A 12,742-nucleotide genomic window follows, 5' to 3' on the forward strand; every position below is an offset into this window, starting at 1 on the left:
AGTCGAAATTTAAATATGCTTTAGATGTGTTAGCATAAACAATGATTAACAATTAAACAAATTATTAAATAAATTGCAGTGTACTGCAAGTATGGTGAAGGGACTTACTATTGCAAGCAGAGTACTGTATGTATGATGTATGTGAGTGATGACAGTGAAGATCTGTGTGTGTGTGGGAGGGGAGTGGAGCAGTGACTGTGTGTGTGTGTGTGTGTGTGGGTAGGTGGGGGCAGTGTGCTGTAAGTATGTAGAGGATGTGTGTTGGAGAAGATCCTGAAGACAATGTGCTGTGTATGTAGGGAGGAGGGGGGGGTATTTTTTTTTTGGGGGCAGTGTGCAGCAAGTATGTAGAGGAGGCTTACTGTAGCAAGCAGTGTGCTGTATGTATGTGAGGTGATGACAGTGATGATGTAAGTGTGTGTGTGTTTTGTGTGTGTTGTGATGGGGATGGGGGTGGGGTGGGGGCAGAAAGGCTAGGCAATCAAAGAAATGGGTAGATAGATGGAGGAGAAATCAAAAATAATAAATAAAAAGTTCTATGGAGATGTGCAAAAGTTGGAGAAAGTCAGATATGTGTGTGTGTGTGTGTGTTTTGACGTGTGATGAAATAAGAAAATTAATAAAAGGTCTGTAGCATAGGGAGAGGAATGTAAAAGTGCTAAAAGTCATGTGTGTGTGTGTGTGTGGGGGGTCATGAGTGCTGAGGAGTTCAGAATGTGTGCAAAAGTCAGTATAGTGTGAGTTCAGAGTTCGGATGGCCTGGGATAAAAACTTCTCCTGAGTCTCTCAGTTCTGGCTTTGTGACTACATAGGCGTCTTCTTGATTTCAGCGGTAGGAATAATCCATTGTTAGAATGAGAAGAGTCCTTCAGAATCTTTTGGGCTCTTAGGAGTACTCTTCTGGAATAGATATCTTGTAGAGCAGGGAGTTGAGTTCTTATAGTAATGCTTCAGCTGAGCGCACTACTCAGCAGAGTACTACAATCTCTAACTGTGGAGTTCCCATACCAGGTGATGATGCTACCAGTTAGAACACTCTCAACCGCTGAAGTGTAGAAGGCCTTCATGATGGATGTAGAAACTTCCTGATGAATTTCCTTAGCTGACGAAGTCATTGAGTCGTTGTCTGGACTTCTTCAGAACATATTGAGGGCCTGTCCACACGGAGACGCTTTTTAGGTTAAACGCAGAGGTTTTGCCCGTCTTGGCCGGCGTCCCAAACAAATTCTGTAAACGCACTGCCCAAAACGCGACTTTTCTGAAACCTGGTCCCAGAGTGCAAAAATCTGAAACCAGTAGTCCGCTTGAATTGCTTAGACAGCTTAAACCGCGCATCCTGCTTGGGTATCGATGATGTCATCGCCACACCTCAGCTGCCCTGACTTGCACTTATAGTATTGCCTAACAATACTAGTTTTCATACATGACATTACCTACGATTACACTCCGTAAGATAAATATCACAACTGGTGCTGCGCAGCGCCAATAGCTTATGACTTGGTGGACTGAATACTGTTTTTCCCGGTGCTTTTTTATGCATTCTGTCAGTGACGCGAGAGAACTTAAGTTATTAGGAAAGTGCGGTGTAAGTTTAGGCTACATTAATTTGTGCGTAGTGCCAGTGTCATTCATTTATTTTACATGTCTTACAACATATATAGGCCTACATGCATTCACATTCGAGTGAAATCAGATATAAGCATACAAAGACGCTTAGAACTCACGTTAAGCCGATGGTAGCACACTGAATGCAAATGCGCGATTTGATGCAGGCAAACGTATTGACTGTTACTAACAAAGGTTTTATAGCAATATTATAAATGTGGCGACAGAATAGCCTAGAACTTGGGTAAGCCTTGCGTTTCTAGCCTAATTGCAGTGATAGCCAAAACTAATGTGAATCACGGACTATCCTACAACCAAAGAAAGTAAAGGTGATTAGTAGGCCTACCTGCCAAATAAAGGACGGGACTGCACCCTTCACAAACCGTAAAATAAAGTTTATTAGTTTTACAGTTGATTACAGTTGACAGTTCACCATCAGTCCACACAAACAATTCTGGTTTCCTTGCACTAGCCATTTCGTCGTAGCCTATTCTGTCTGTTTGTAAAGCACAAGTTTTGGTCAATTTCTGTAAAGAAACAGTGCCACCTATAGGCCTGGGGTATAAAGTAACGTGTTGAGTCGTGTTGAGATGGATCCGTTTGGACGCAAATATTCTTAATACGGTTACAGGGAAGACGGAGAAAACAAAAAGTGCACCTGGCCAGCCTCTTCAAAAGGCTCATTCTGGACCTGGTCTGCAGAGCATTGTCTGGGTTTTTCCTGCTGGTTGCTACCACCGTGTCGTCTCCGGTTATTCAATGCCTCCGAGCCTGCTTTTTGCCCTTTTTAGGGAACATAAATAAATACCCCTTTTGAGCCTTAACCCAGTCGTCGTTCTCCACTTTATGTTGCGGTTTTCCGGTGGGGAACCGTAACATAAGTAAGAGGGCAGTCGCGGTGCTGTTTTGCGTTTTTTCGGGCAATATCTGAGGAGGGGGTCCTGTGAGGCCTCGAGCTCAGTACGGCCAGAAGACAGCCAGGCTTAGAGCTTCAGTTTAGGGAGGTTGGGACTCCACTGGTTCAGTTTGATGCACTGTTGTTCCTTATTGCACTTTTCACATTGTTGTATGTGGCGTTAAGCCCTTCTTGAATAGGCTTGGCCTACATTTGTTTTTGCGTCGCTATTGCAGTGCTTTGTTATTGAAGTGTATGTGGTAGACTACTTCTCTAACTTTTGTAAAAGTAAATACTTAAACTTTTTGCAGCAGCATAAAGCTGTATACTTTTGTGCGCTTGATACAAACTTTTGAGTGTTTAATCTAATCCTAATTTCAGCGCACTTGAACCGTGGTCCTTTTATTGGCCACTTGAAATTATTACTAAGCGTTGACTGCATTTTCATAAGGTTGTTGCAGCTTCTGATTTGATATTTGACGACTCCTGTTTTTTTTCCCTTTCTAGGCTTCGGTTTGTTCGTATTGGAATGACTACTGTCGAGGACTTTGTAGATAGCCCTAATGCGTCTATAATTAGTGCATTCACGAAAGACCAACTAATTGAACTGGCCGGGAAGTATGACGTTGAGCTTACCTCTGAACAGAAGCGGAAAAAGCATTTAATAGCGACTCGGCTGATTTCTGCTTTAGTGGAGAAGGGAATTATTTCTGAACCAGCAACCCCAATAGTAGCCCCTGAATCACCCACGCTGCTGCCGCTTAAGTCCGATTCAGGTCGTCCCGCGGTACCGGAAAAATTTGATAGGAGACAAGACCATGAATATCGAATGCAAGAGCTACTTTTTCGTCAGGAAGAGTTAAAGTTACAGGCCAGAGATCTTGAATTGGCTAATCAGCTTGGTAATCGCCGGTTACACCTGGTTCGCTAAAACAGGAGGGTTTCGAAATCCCTGTCTTTACACGACCATCGTTTGATGTTGCGGCTAATTTTAAACTCGTCCCTCCATTCCAGGAACGAGAAGTGGACAGATATTTTAAGCGGGTAGCGACGTCTTTGAATTGGCCTAGGTCTGCTTGGACTCTTCTCCTCCAGTGCACGCTGGTTGGGAAGGCCCAGCAGGTTTATTCGTCTTTCTCCCTTTATCAAGGCGCGGATTATGATTGCGTTAAAAGTGCTATTTTGCGAGCAAACGAGCTGGTGCCAGAAGCTTATAGGTTGTGTTTCCGTGCGCAAGTGAAAAATGAGCGGTACACACGCTCGCGGAATTTGCTCGTGAGAAAGAGTCACTTTTTACTCGTTGCGCAGGGCGTAGAGGACTTCGAACAGCTTCGCCAATTAATTCTGATTGAGGAATTCAAAAACTGTCTCCCCGACTCGATGTATCTCAGCGAACAGAAGGCGGAGACATTAGACAGGGCCGCTGTACTCGCTGACGAATATGTCATAACCCACAAAGTTGGTTCGCGTGAAAACCCATACAGAGATGTCCCTGCAACTGTAGCTCCTGATCGCAGCTCATTTCGCAGACCAAGTCCCCAAGCTCCTGTTAATGAGGTGTTGTGTGTGTATTGCAAGAGAACTGGTCATCTCGTGACAGAATGCCCCATTCTCAAGAAAAAGCAAGCCAAGTCTGTCGCGTTAGTAACCGCCGATAGGGCGCTGTCGCCAGTCCTGCACATTGGCCGTGAAATTCACTCCGAGTTAGCAGCCAATTACAAACCCTTTGTGAGAGCTGGTTGTGTTTTAACCCCTGGCGGTGACGAACCAATACCGGTCAAAATCCTACAAGATACTGGCGCTAGCCAATCATTCGTTCTAGAGGGTGTGTTGCCCCTGAGTAAAGAAACGGCAGTCGGGAGTAGCGTGCTTGTTAGAAGTATCGGAATGAATTTTATTCAGGTCCCGCTTCACAAAATTAAACTTCAGTCTGATCTGGTGTCTGGCTGCGTTGTTGTAGGCGTGCGCCCCTCGCTGCCAGTCCCTGGGGTCTCGTTCATCCTGGGGAATGATCTCGCTGGAGGTGAGGTTTGGGAAAAGGCCGTTGCGCCACCTGAAGTCGTGTCCGTGCCACTCTCCCCTGCTGTAGATGAATTTGCGCAGAAATTTCCTGGGGTGTTTCCTTCGTGCGCCGTAACTCGTGCCATGTCTCAGAACAGGCCTGGCGTCTTTGATGACCTGCAGGATACATTTCTCGCCAATCTAAACAAACAACTAGCTGCAAACAACGTGCCATTGTCAAGAGATAAGTTGATCTTGTTGCAGAAAAATGATCCAACGCTCACCTCGCTTATTAATACTGCGTGTGCCTCCTGTGATCTCGTGTGGTCGCCCCAAGGATATTTTTTTCGTGATGGAATTCTGATGAGGAAATGGCAACCTCGTAACAGTCCCGACGAGTGCCATGTCGTCTCACAGGTCATTGTGCCTGGTGTGTATCGTGGGGAGATACTCAAACTTGCCCACGATTCTGCAGCTGGACACTTGGGTGTCACAAAAACTTATGACCGAGTCCTCCGCCATTTCTATTGGCCTGGGTTGAAAAAAAATGTCCGACATTTCTGTAAAACCTGCCATGTATGCCAATTAGTGGGCAAGCCGAACCAAAAGGTTCCTCCAGCTCCCTTATACCCAATCCCCATCATTAACGACCCTTTCGAACACAGTCATTGACTGCGTGGGTCATTTGCCTCGGTCAAAGAGCAGTTTCCAGTACCTCTTAACCATTATGTGCGCTACCACCCGTTTCCCAGAGGCTGTACCCTTGTGTAACATCTCAGCGAAAACGGTGATTCAAGCGCTAATAAAATTCTTTTCACTCTTTGGATTACCAAAGGTAATCCAGAGCGATCGGGGAACAAACTTCACCTCTCGTGTGTTTGCAAAAGTATTAAAACAGCTTGCGATTCGGCATAATATCTCCAGTGCTCACCACCTGGAAAGTCAGGGAGCCCTGGAGAGATTCCATCAGACTTCCATCAGTCAATGCTGAGGGCATACTGCCTGGAACAGAACGCGAGCTGGGAAGAGGGAGTGTCTTGGTTGCTACTCGCTGCTAGAGAAGTCGTGCAGGAGTCCACAGGTTTTAGTCCTGCCAAACTAGTCTTCTGTCACACTCCTCGGGGCCCTCTGGCCGTTTTCAAAGATGCCCTAGTGGGTGAGTCACACCCCCGTAATGTGCTGCACCATGTAGGTGAGATTAGGTCACGACTCTACACTGCGCGTGAAATCGCGAAGGAACATCTTGGTGGGGTTCAAGAGAAAATGAAAAAATGGTATGATACCAAAACTAAACATTGTGTGTTCGAACCCGGAGACAAAGTCCTTGTCTTACTGGCCGTCCCAGGTTCGTCGCTACAAACTCGTTTCAGTGGCCCATATGTCATTGAACGGAAAATCTCGGATCGTGATTACATCGTCAAAACTCCAGACCGCCGTCAACGTTCACGGTTATGCCACATGAACATGCTGAAGAGATACTTTGACCGTGAGCCTAACTCTGAGTCGCTGACCGTGGTTCTGAAACCAGAACCTGTCCAGTATAAAGCTGTTTTGCTATCCTCCCTAGTGGGAGCCGGTGAAGATGACCTAACAGATCCCAGCAAGTCTGTGATTGTTGGCCGTCTAAACGATTCAGAAATGCTGGCGGCCCTTCCTAAGCATCTGTCCTATTTACCACCTGCTGAGAGGGAAGACGTGCAAAACCTAATTAGGGAATTTGAAAACCTCTTCGGTGACATTCCGTCCCAAACTAACGTGCTTCAGCATGACTTTGACGTAGGTTCGAATTTACCGATCAAGCAACATCCCTACCAGGTTAACCCAACTAAGCGAGCTCACCTGCAGCGCGAGGTTAACTATATGCTAAGCCATAATATCGCTGAGCCCAGCAGTAGTGCTTGGAGTTCCCCATGTTTGCTAGTGGGTAAGTCCGACGGTTCCCTCCGCTTCTGTACCGATTACAGAAAGGTAAATTCTGTTACAAAGCCGGACTGCTTCCCACTGCCGCGTATGGACGATTGCGTAGACAGAGTAGGCTCTGCTGTCTTTGTCAGCAAATTTGACATTCTTAAAGGTTACCCCGGATGCATTCTTAAATTATCGTGTCATGGCTTTCGGAATGCGTAACGCTCCTGCCACATATCAACGACTAGTCAATATAGTTTTGAGCGGTATGACTGGTTGCGATGCATACCTGGACGACGTGGTTCTGTACAGTCAGACGTGGCCTGAGCACATAAGTCAAATCCGTGAGATATTTCAAAGGTTGTCGGAGGCCAACCTCACAATCAATCTCGCCAAATGCGAATTCGGTAAAGCCAAGATAACCTACTTAGGCCACGTAGTAGGTGGCGGTGAGGTGCGACCTGTAGAAGCCAAAGTCCACCCAATCCTGGCATTTCCTGCTCCCCTAGACCGACGTGGCTTAAGGCGGTTCCTCGGAATGGTTGGTTATTACCGTAACTTTTGCAAGAATTTCTCCTCCACCGACCTAATAAGCCCTAAGGTTCCTCATATATGGAATGATAACTGTGAAACAGCGTTTCGAAACGTGAAGGGTTTTAGTTCTTAGGGCTCTTAGTTTCCGCTCCTGTGCTGCTTGCACCTGATTTCAGCAAACCGTTTCATCTTGCCGTAGATGCGAGTGACGTTGGCACGGGAGCTGTCCTTCTTCAATGTGGTCCTGATCTAGTCGAACACCCGGTGTGTTATTTTTCGTGTAAATTTAATCACCACCAGAAACGGTACTCTACTGTTGAAAAGGAGGCTCTCAGTCTCGTCCTCGCCATCCAGCAGTTTGAGGTATATTTAGGTTCGTCCTCACACCCCATCACTGTTTACAGCGACCATGATCCGTTGCGGTTCCTGAACAAGATGCGTAATTCCAACCAACGCCTTATGCGCTGGAGCATTATTTTGCAGCCATTTGACCTTGATATTGTGCATGTCCGCGGATCAGACAATGTATTAGCAGATGCATTGTCTCGCGTGCATCAGGATGGGTAGGATCTAGTTAAGATCTAGGAGCGTAAGTATTCTTTTTTTTTCCAAATCTTATATATATATATATATATATATATATATATATTATGGAAGTTGTACTGCAGGCTGTTTCTTTTTAGTTATGGAGACTAGAGTCACCATTTCGGCGGGAGGGTGTTACGGCCCCCGAAGTTCTTTGTGATTTATCGTTTTTTTTGGCACACCCTGCTGGCTGTGAGTGGTAGGGGTGCTGTTACCTGCCATTTTCTGTGTTTGCTCCCTAATCAGGTGATCCAATTAGCCAGGATGCGGTGCACCTGGCCAGCCTCTTCAAAAGGCTCATTCTGGACCTGGTCTGCAGAGCATTGTCTGGGTTTTTCCTGCTGGTTGCTACCACCGTGTCGTCTCCGGTTTTTCAACGCCTCCGAGCCTTTTTGCCGGTTTCCGAGCCTGCTTTTTAGGGAACATAAATAAATACCCTTTTTGAGCCTTAACCCAGTCGTCGTTCTCCACTTTATTTTGCGGTTTTCCGGTGGGGAACCGTAATACACCTCATAAACCTGATCCAAGTAGAGCTGTTTATTGTTGTTACTAATCAGGCCCAAGATCACTGTGTCATCTGCAAACTTGATGATTGAGGTATGACTACTGTTGGCTTTGCAGTCATGTGTGTAGATGTTGTATAGCAGTGGACTCAAAACACAGCCTTGGGGAGCACCAGTGCTGATGGTTAATGAGTCAGATGTCAGACCCCCCACTCTAACCACTTGTGAACGGTTGGTGAGGAAGTCAAATATCCAGTGACACAGGGTGGTGTTCAGTCCTAAGGCCTTCATCTTTGTGACCAAGGTGAGAGGTACTATCGTGTTGAATGCTGAACTAAAAATGAACAGCATCCTCACATAATTCCCATTCCCCTTCTCCAGGTGACATGAGGTTTGAGATGGCATCCTCTGTAGACCTGGGCTCTGTAAGCAAATTGAGGGGGGTGGAAGGAGGCAGGGAGGGATGAGCAGATAATGTTTTTCACAAGCTTCTCAAAACACTTCATCACTGTAGACGTTAGGGCTACTGGGCGGTAGTCATTCAGACATGATGGACTTTTGTTTTTCGGTACTGGAACCATAACAGACTGCTTAAGGCAAGTAGGAACTGTCTCTTGAGCCAATGATGTGTTAAAGATATAAGTGAACACAGGAGCTAACTGAGCAGCTTAGGATTTCAAAACCCTGTTAGAAATTCCATCCGTCCAGCAGCTTTTCTACAATTAACCCTCCTAAAGGCATTGCTCACATCGACCTCAGAGACACAGAAAGGTGCATCCTCATTTGCTTCACATGCTGCAGCTAGTGCAAGATAGTCTGTGTTTTTCATGTCAAAGCGAGCATAAAAAGCATTAAGCTCATCAGGGAGGGCTTTACTCACATTCATCATAGGAGGGGACTTTCTTTATGAAATGTGAGCTTCACAAGTACTAATGTAAGGAAGATGCATTCGGTATATTCGCGGGTTTTCTCAGGCCAAATTTTACCTGTCCAAACACCGAACAGAGGGGGTGGCTGAGAACGATGACGTTGAGGTTGTGCGCTAGTTTGAGCATGACATACGTCGGGACCAAACGTTATCGATTGGTTATGGCAGATCCAGAGTGGCTCTGGGCAGATCCAATAGTTTTAAACTTCAATAGAGTACTCGCCTTCAAGGAAGTTAATACTTGGCAATGGAAAGTGGCCAGACTCTCTGTACATTATGAAATGTATGAGAGTATGGTAGGACCAGGCTAGTTTAACGTAGCATATTCCAATGTCTGCTCACGCTAGTGACCGCACCAGAGCAAGCACACTTTCGCAGTTCCTCCGGAAATGCTTTCTAGTTATTATTATTCCTCTGGCATGGGAGTCTATGGCAGCCCATAGAACAGTCTGGTGAAAAGTTGGGAAATTTGGCACACTCATTGGGGACAGTGCCATGATTAATTTCACCAAGTTTCATGTCGGCACCTTGAGCGCTCTAGCACCACCAACAGGCCACAGTTGGATGTGCATTCACGCACATAACTTTTGACCCGTTGACCCGGTTGTCAAAAATGAGGTATCGTTGGAATCCTTGGACCAAGCCAAGAGTTCAACACACCCAATGACGTCAATTTCCGCCATGATGGTTTTTACGCCATACTTCCGCCAAACAGGTCACAAATTTTGTCCGATCGACACCAAACTTGACACACATTATCTTCAGACCATGCCTCATACAGGTCGTGCTTTTGGTCTTCAAATCTAAAACCATTCGCCTGTGACAGCCAATCGAAATGGGCGGCTAAGGCGCCAAACAAGAAGTGAGCTCATATCTCAGCAACCCTTTCATGTATCATAACCAAACTTAGTACATAGGCTCATGACCCCATCAGGACACTCAAAAATGTTGTGACCTTTGACCTCTATGGGGAGCTGCAATTAGCAAAAATGCATTTTGGCCTGTAGCTCTTGATGTGTTTAGAATTAAAATGTATCAGTGGAATCTGGTAATACTGTGGGAGGTCCCTAGGGCGACACATGCCAACTTGTGATGTCACTGTAATCGATTCGCCCGCCATATTGAAATCCATCAAAAACACTAAAACAATTTCACAAGTCACAAATTTCATCTGATCTTCACCACATTTTACGCATGACCATCTACAGCACAAGCCTAACAAATGCTGTGCTTTTCGTAGCCATATTTAAAACTGATTGCCCTTAAGAGCCAATTGAAATTGACGGCGAAACCGCCAAACAGGAAGTGAGCTCATATCTCAGGAACCCTTTCATGCATTAAAACCAAACTTAGTACATGGACTTCAGATCCCATTTGGAGGTTGCTCGAGAAATTTGGTGACTTTTGACCTCTAGAGGTCGCTGCAATTAGCAAAAATGCATTGCATTTCATTGTACCTCCCTATCTTTCAGATAGAACTGTTGATGTGTTTGGAATTAAAACTTAATAGCAGTGTCTTTTAATACTGTTCAGACTTACCCTTATATATATTTTGATTTTTGAAGCCATATCACAAGCGTTTGCCCAACACAGCCAATCGAAATCCGCTGTGATGCCGCCAAACAGAAAGTGACCTTATATCTCAGTCAATCATTGATTGCTAGACACCTTACTCCGACAGCTTACGCCCATATGTCTGATGTAACATGGCAACTTCAGCCAAACTGCTTGGCCCCCTCATTGCTACTGTTTTCTTTTTTCTTCTTTACTTTTTAAACAATTCTTTGACTATTGCCCTTCTATGCTTTAGCTATTCCTGTTTGCTTTTGTTTATGTAAAGCACATTGAATGACTTCTGTGTATAAAATGCGCTGTATAAATAAACTTGACTTGACTTGACACATACACACTATTTATTGACTTTACTGTTGTGATTTCAGTTTGATTTTGGGGGCTGGCTTCCCAACAGTCCAAACTCACTGCAGTCTGGAGCGCCGCAAAGCAAAGATGATATCACAGAAGCCGACCTCCTGAACACACTCCCCGACATCAACACCTCTGTCTGGGGCATGGCCGGTGCCTGGATCACCAGCAAGAAGGGTGCAGACTTTGTGAGTCATCTAAACCCACCCACTCACCACCACCACCAAATACACACACACACACACACACACACACACTCATAGTCCTTGCATCTATAGAATTGCTTGGCATCTATATACACACACAAACACATAGCACAAGCACAGGCAGACAGCCATGCTCACATAAATATAATTTAAACTCATACTTATACTCTCTGTCTCCTCCCTGTAGTCCTTTCTTCCTTTCTCTACTCATATCTCGAACACCACCTTTAATCCCCCTCCCCCTCCCACCAGGTGTCTCTGGGCCAACACTCTGAGAAGTACTTCTCTGAGCCGGAGGTGCTCTCCCTGACTGACAAACTGAAGGAGGAGCTGAAGGAGATCAGTGAGAAGATAAAGGAGAGAAACAAAGAGAAAAAGCGGCCCTACACCTACCTGGACCCAGAAAAAATAGAAAACAGCATTACCATTTAACACACACACAGACACACACACACACACACACACACACTAATACTTTTTCACTCACACACACATTTTCTATATATTTGCACCCTCTGTTGTTTTGGCAACTGCATTGTTGACACCTTTTCTGGTTGTCTGACTTTGGTGTGTAGCCATGCTGTGATGTTGTCAGGGAAGACGTAGATAGTTCTTCTATGAGTTGAAGAAGCAGAAAGACAGAAATGCTCGCCAGTCTCTTTTTCCACTCCTCCAAACATTTTGATTAAGTGCAGTTCAACAAACTACCACTAGATGGTACAAGGTCAACAGGAAACTAAACAGTAACAGTGCAGATGTTACCATTTGCATTGTTCCTGCTCTATTTACAGTGAAGTACTTGATTATCATCATCAATGAATTTAATCACCCAAAGTGGGGAGGCAGGCAGATTTGCATCCAGTTTATTTTCCACACGACATTCTTATATCAGAATACACAGACGTCAGATTTAATTAAGTTGCACAGTTCTTTAAGCTGGCCTAATAAGTCAAGTGCCTCGGAATCTGGTTTTGTGATAGTTCTTTGCCTGTGCCTTTTCTTTTTTTTTTGTGATGTTAATCTGTAAAATGTTGAATGGGATTAGAAGATGGGAATTATTTGGCTTTTGACCTGGTCTTCATGCCATTCCTTTGTCACATGACTAGAGAGAACCCTGTACTCAGTTTAAGAGAGATTAAAAAAAAGAATATTAACATATGTTTTGAATAACAAGTGGACAATGAGGTATCATTGTCTGTGAGATCACTCACTCACACACACATATACCAATGCACACAAGCACTGCAGCTTTGACACTAATGAACTCTCAACATGAATCAGTCCTATTTGGAGCCCACTAGGACTGGATGGACTCTAAAGTTATACCACCACAGTGATAAAACAGTTCCAAAAATACAAATAAAATGGATGCTGTACTCATGGCCATGACAACTTTTTTTAAAAATATAAAATCCTTTATTATTTCTACTTCTTGCTTATAGCTTCATGACTGACCTCCAAAAATCATCTTGTCTATAACAAAAAGCCAAGGCTGACTAGTGTAACCTCATTCAGTGCATTTCCGACAAAACAAAGCCACTAGTCACTGATCTATTTTCATTGATCTATTTTTGTAGGTGAAAGGGAACAGCTGGGTTTGTACCACGGGGCAATTACTTTTGAGTATCCCAATCCAATGTGTATGTCTAAATGTTCT

General features: G+C 44.7%; 1 protein-coding gene across 1 annotated transcript in view; it reads left to right on the forward strand.

The window, feature by feature from the left end:
- LOC125289908 (hydroperoxide isomerase ALOXE3-like) overlaps positions 1 to 12,425 on the forward strand; it is a 35,190-nt gene extending 22,765 nt beyond the window's left edge. Inside the window, exons 12-13 of the mRNA XM_048237014.1 lie at positions 10,897 to 11,067; positions 11,338 to 12,425. Of these exons, the coding sequence (XP_048092971.1) occupies positions 10,897 to 11,067; positions 11,338 to 11,517 (351 nt within the window). The 3' untranslated portion in view covers positions 11,518 to 12,425. The remainder of the gene's footprint in view (positions 1 to 10,896; positions 11,068 to 11,337) is intronic.
- The last annotated feature ends 317 nt before the right edge of the window (positions 12,426 to 12,742 follow it).

This window comes from Alosa alosa, chromosome 24 (assembly GCF_017589495.1).
Source record: "Alosa alosa isolate M-15738 ecotype Scorff River chromosome 24, AALO_Geno_1.1, whole genome shotgun sequence".
In the NCBI taxonomy this organism is placed as follows: domain Eukaryota; kingdom Metazoa; phylum Chordata; class Actinopteri; order Clupeiformes; family Clupeidae; genus Alosa; species Alosa alosa.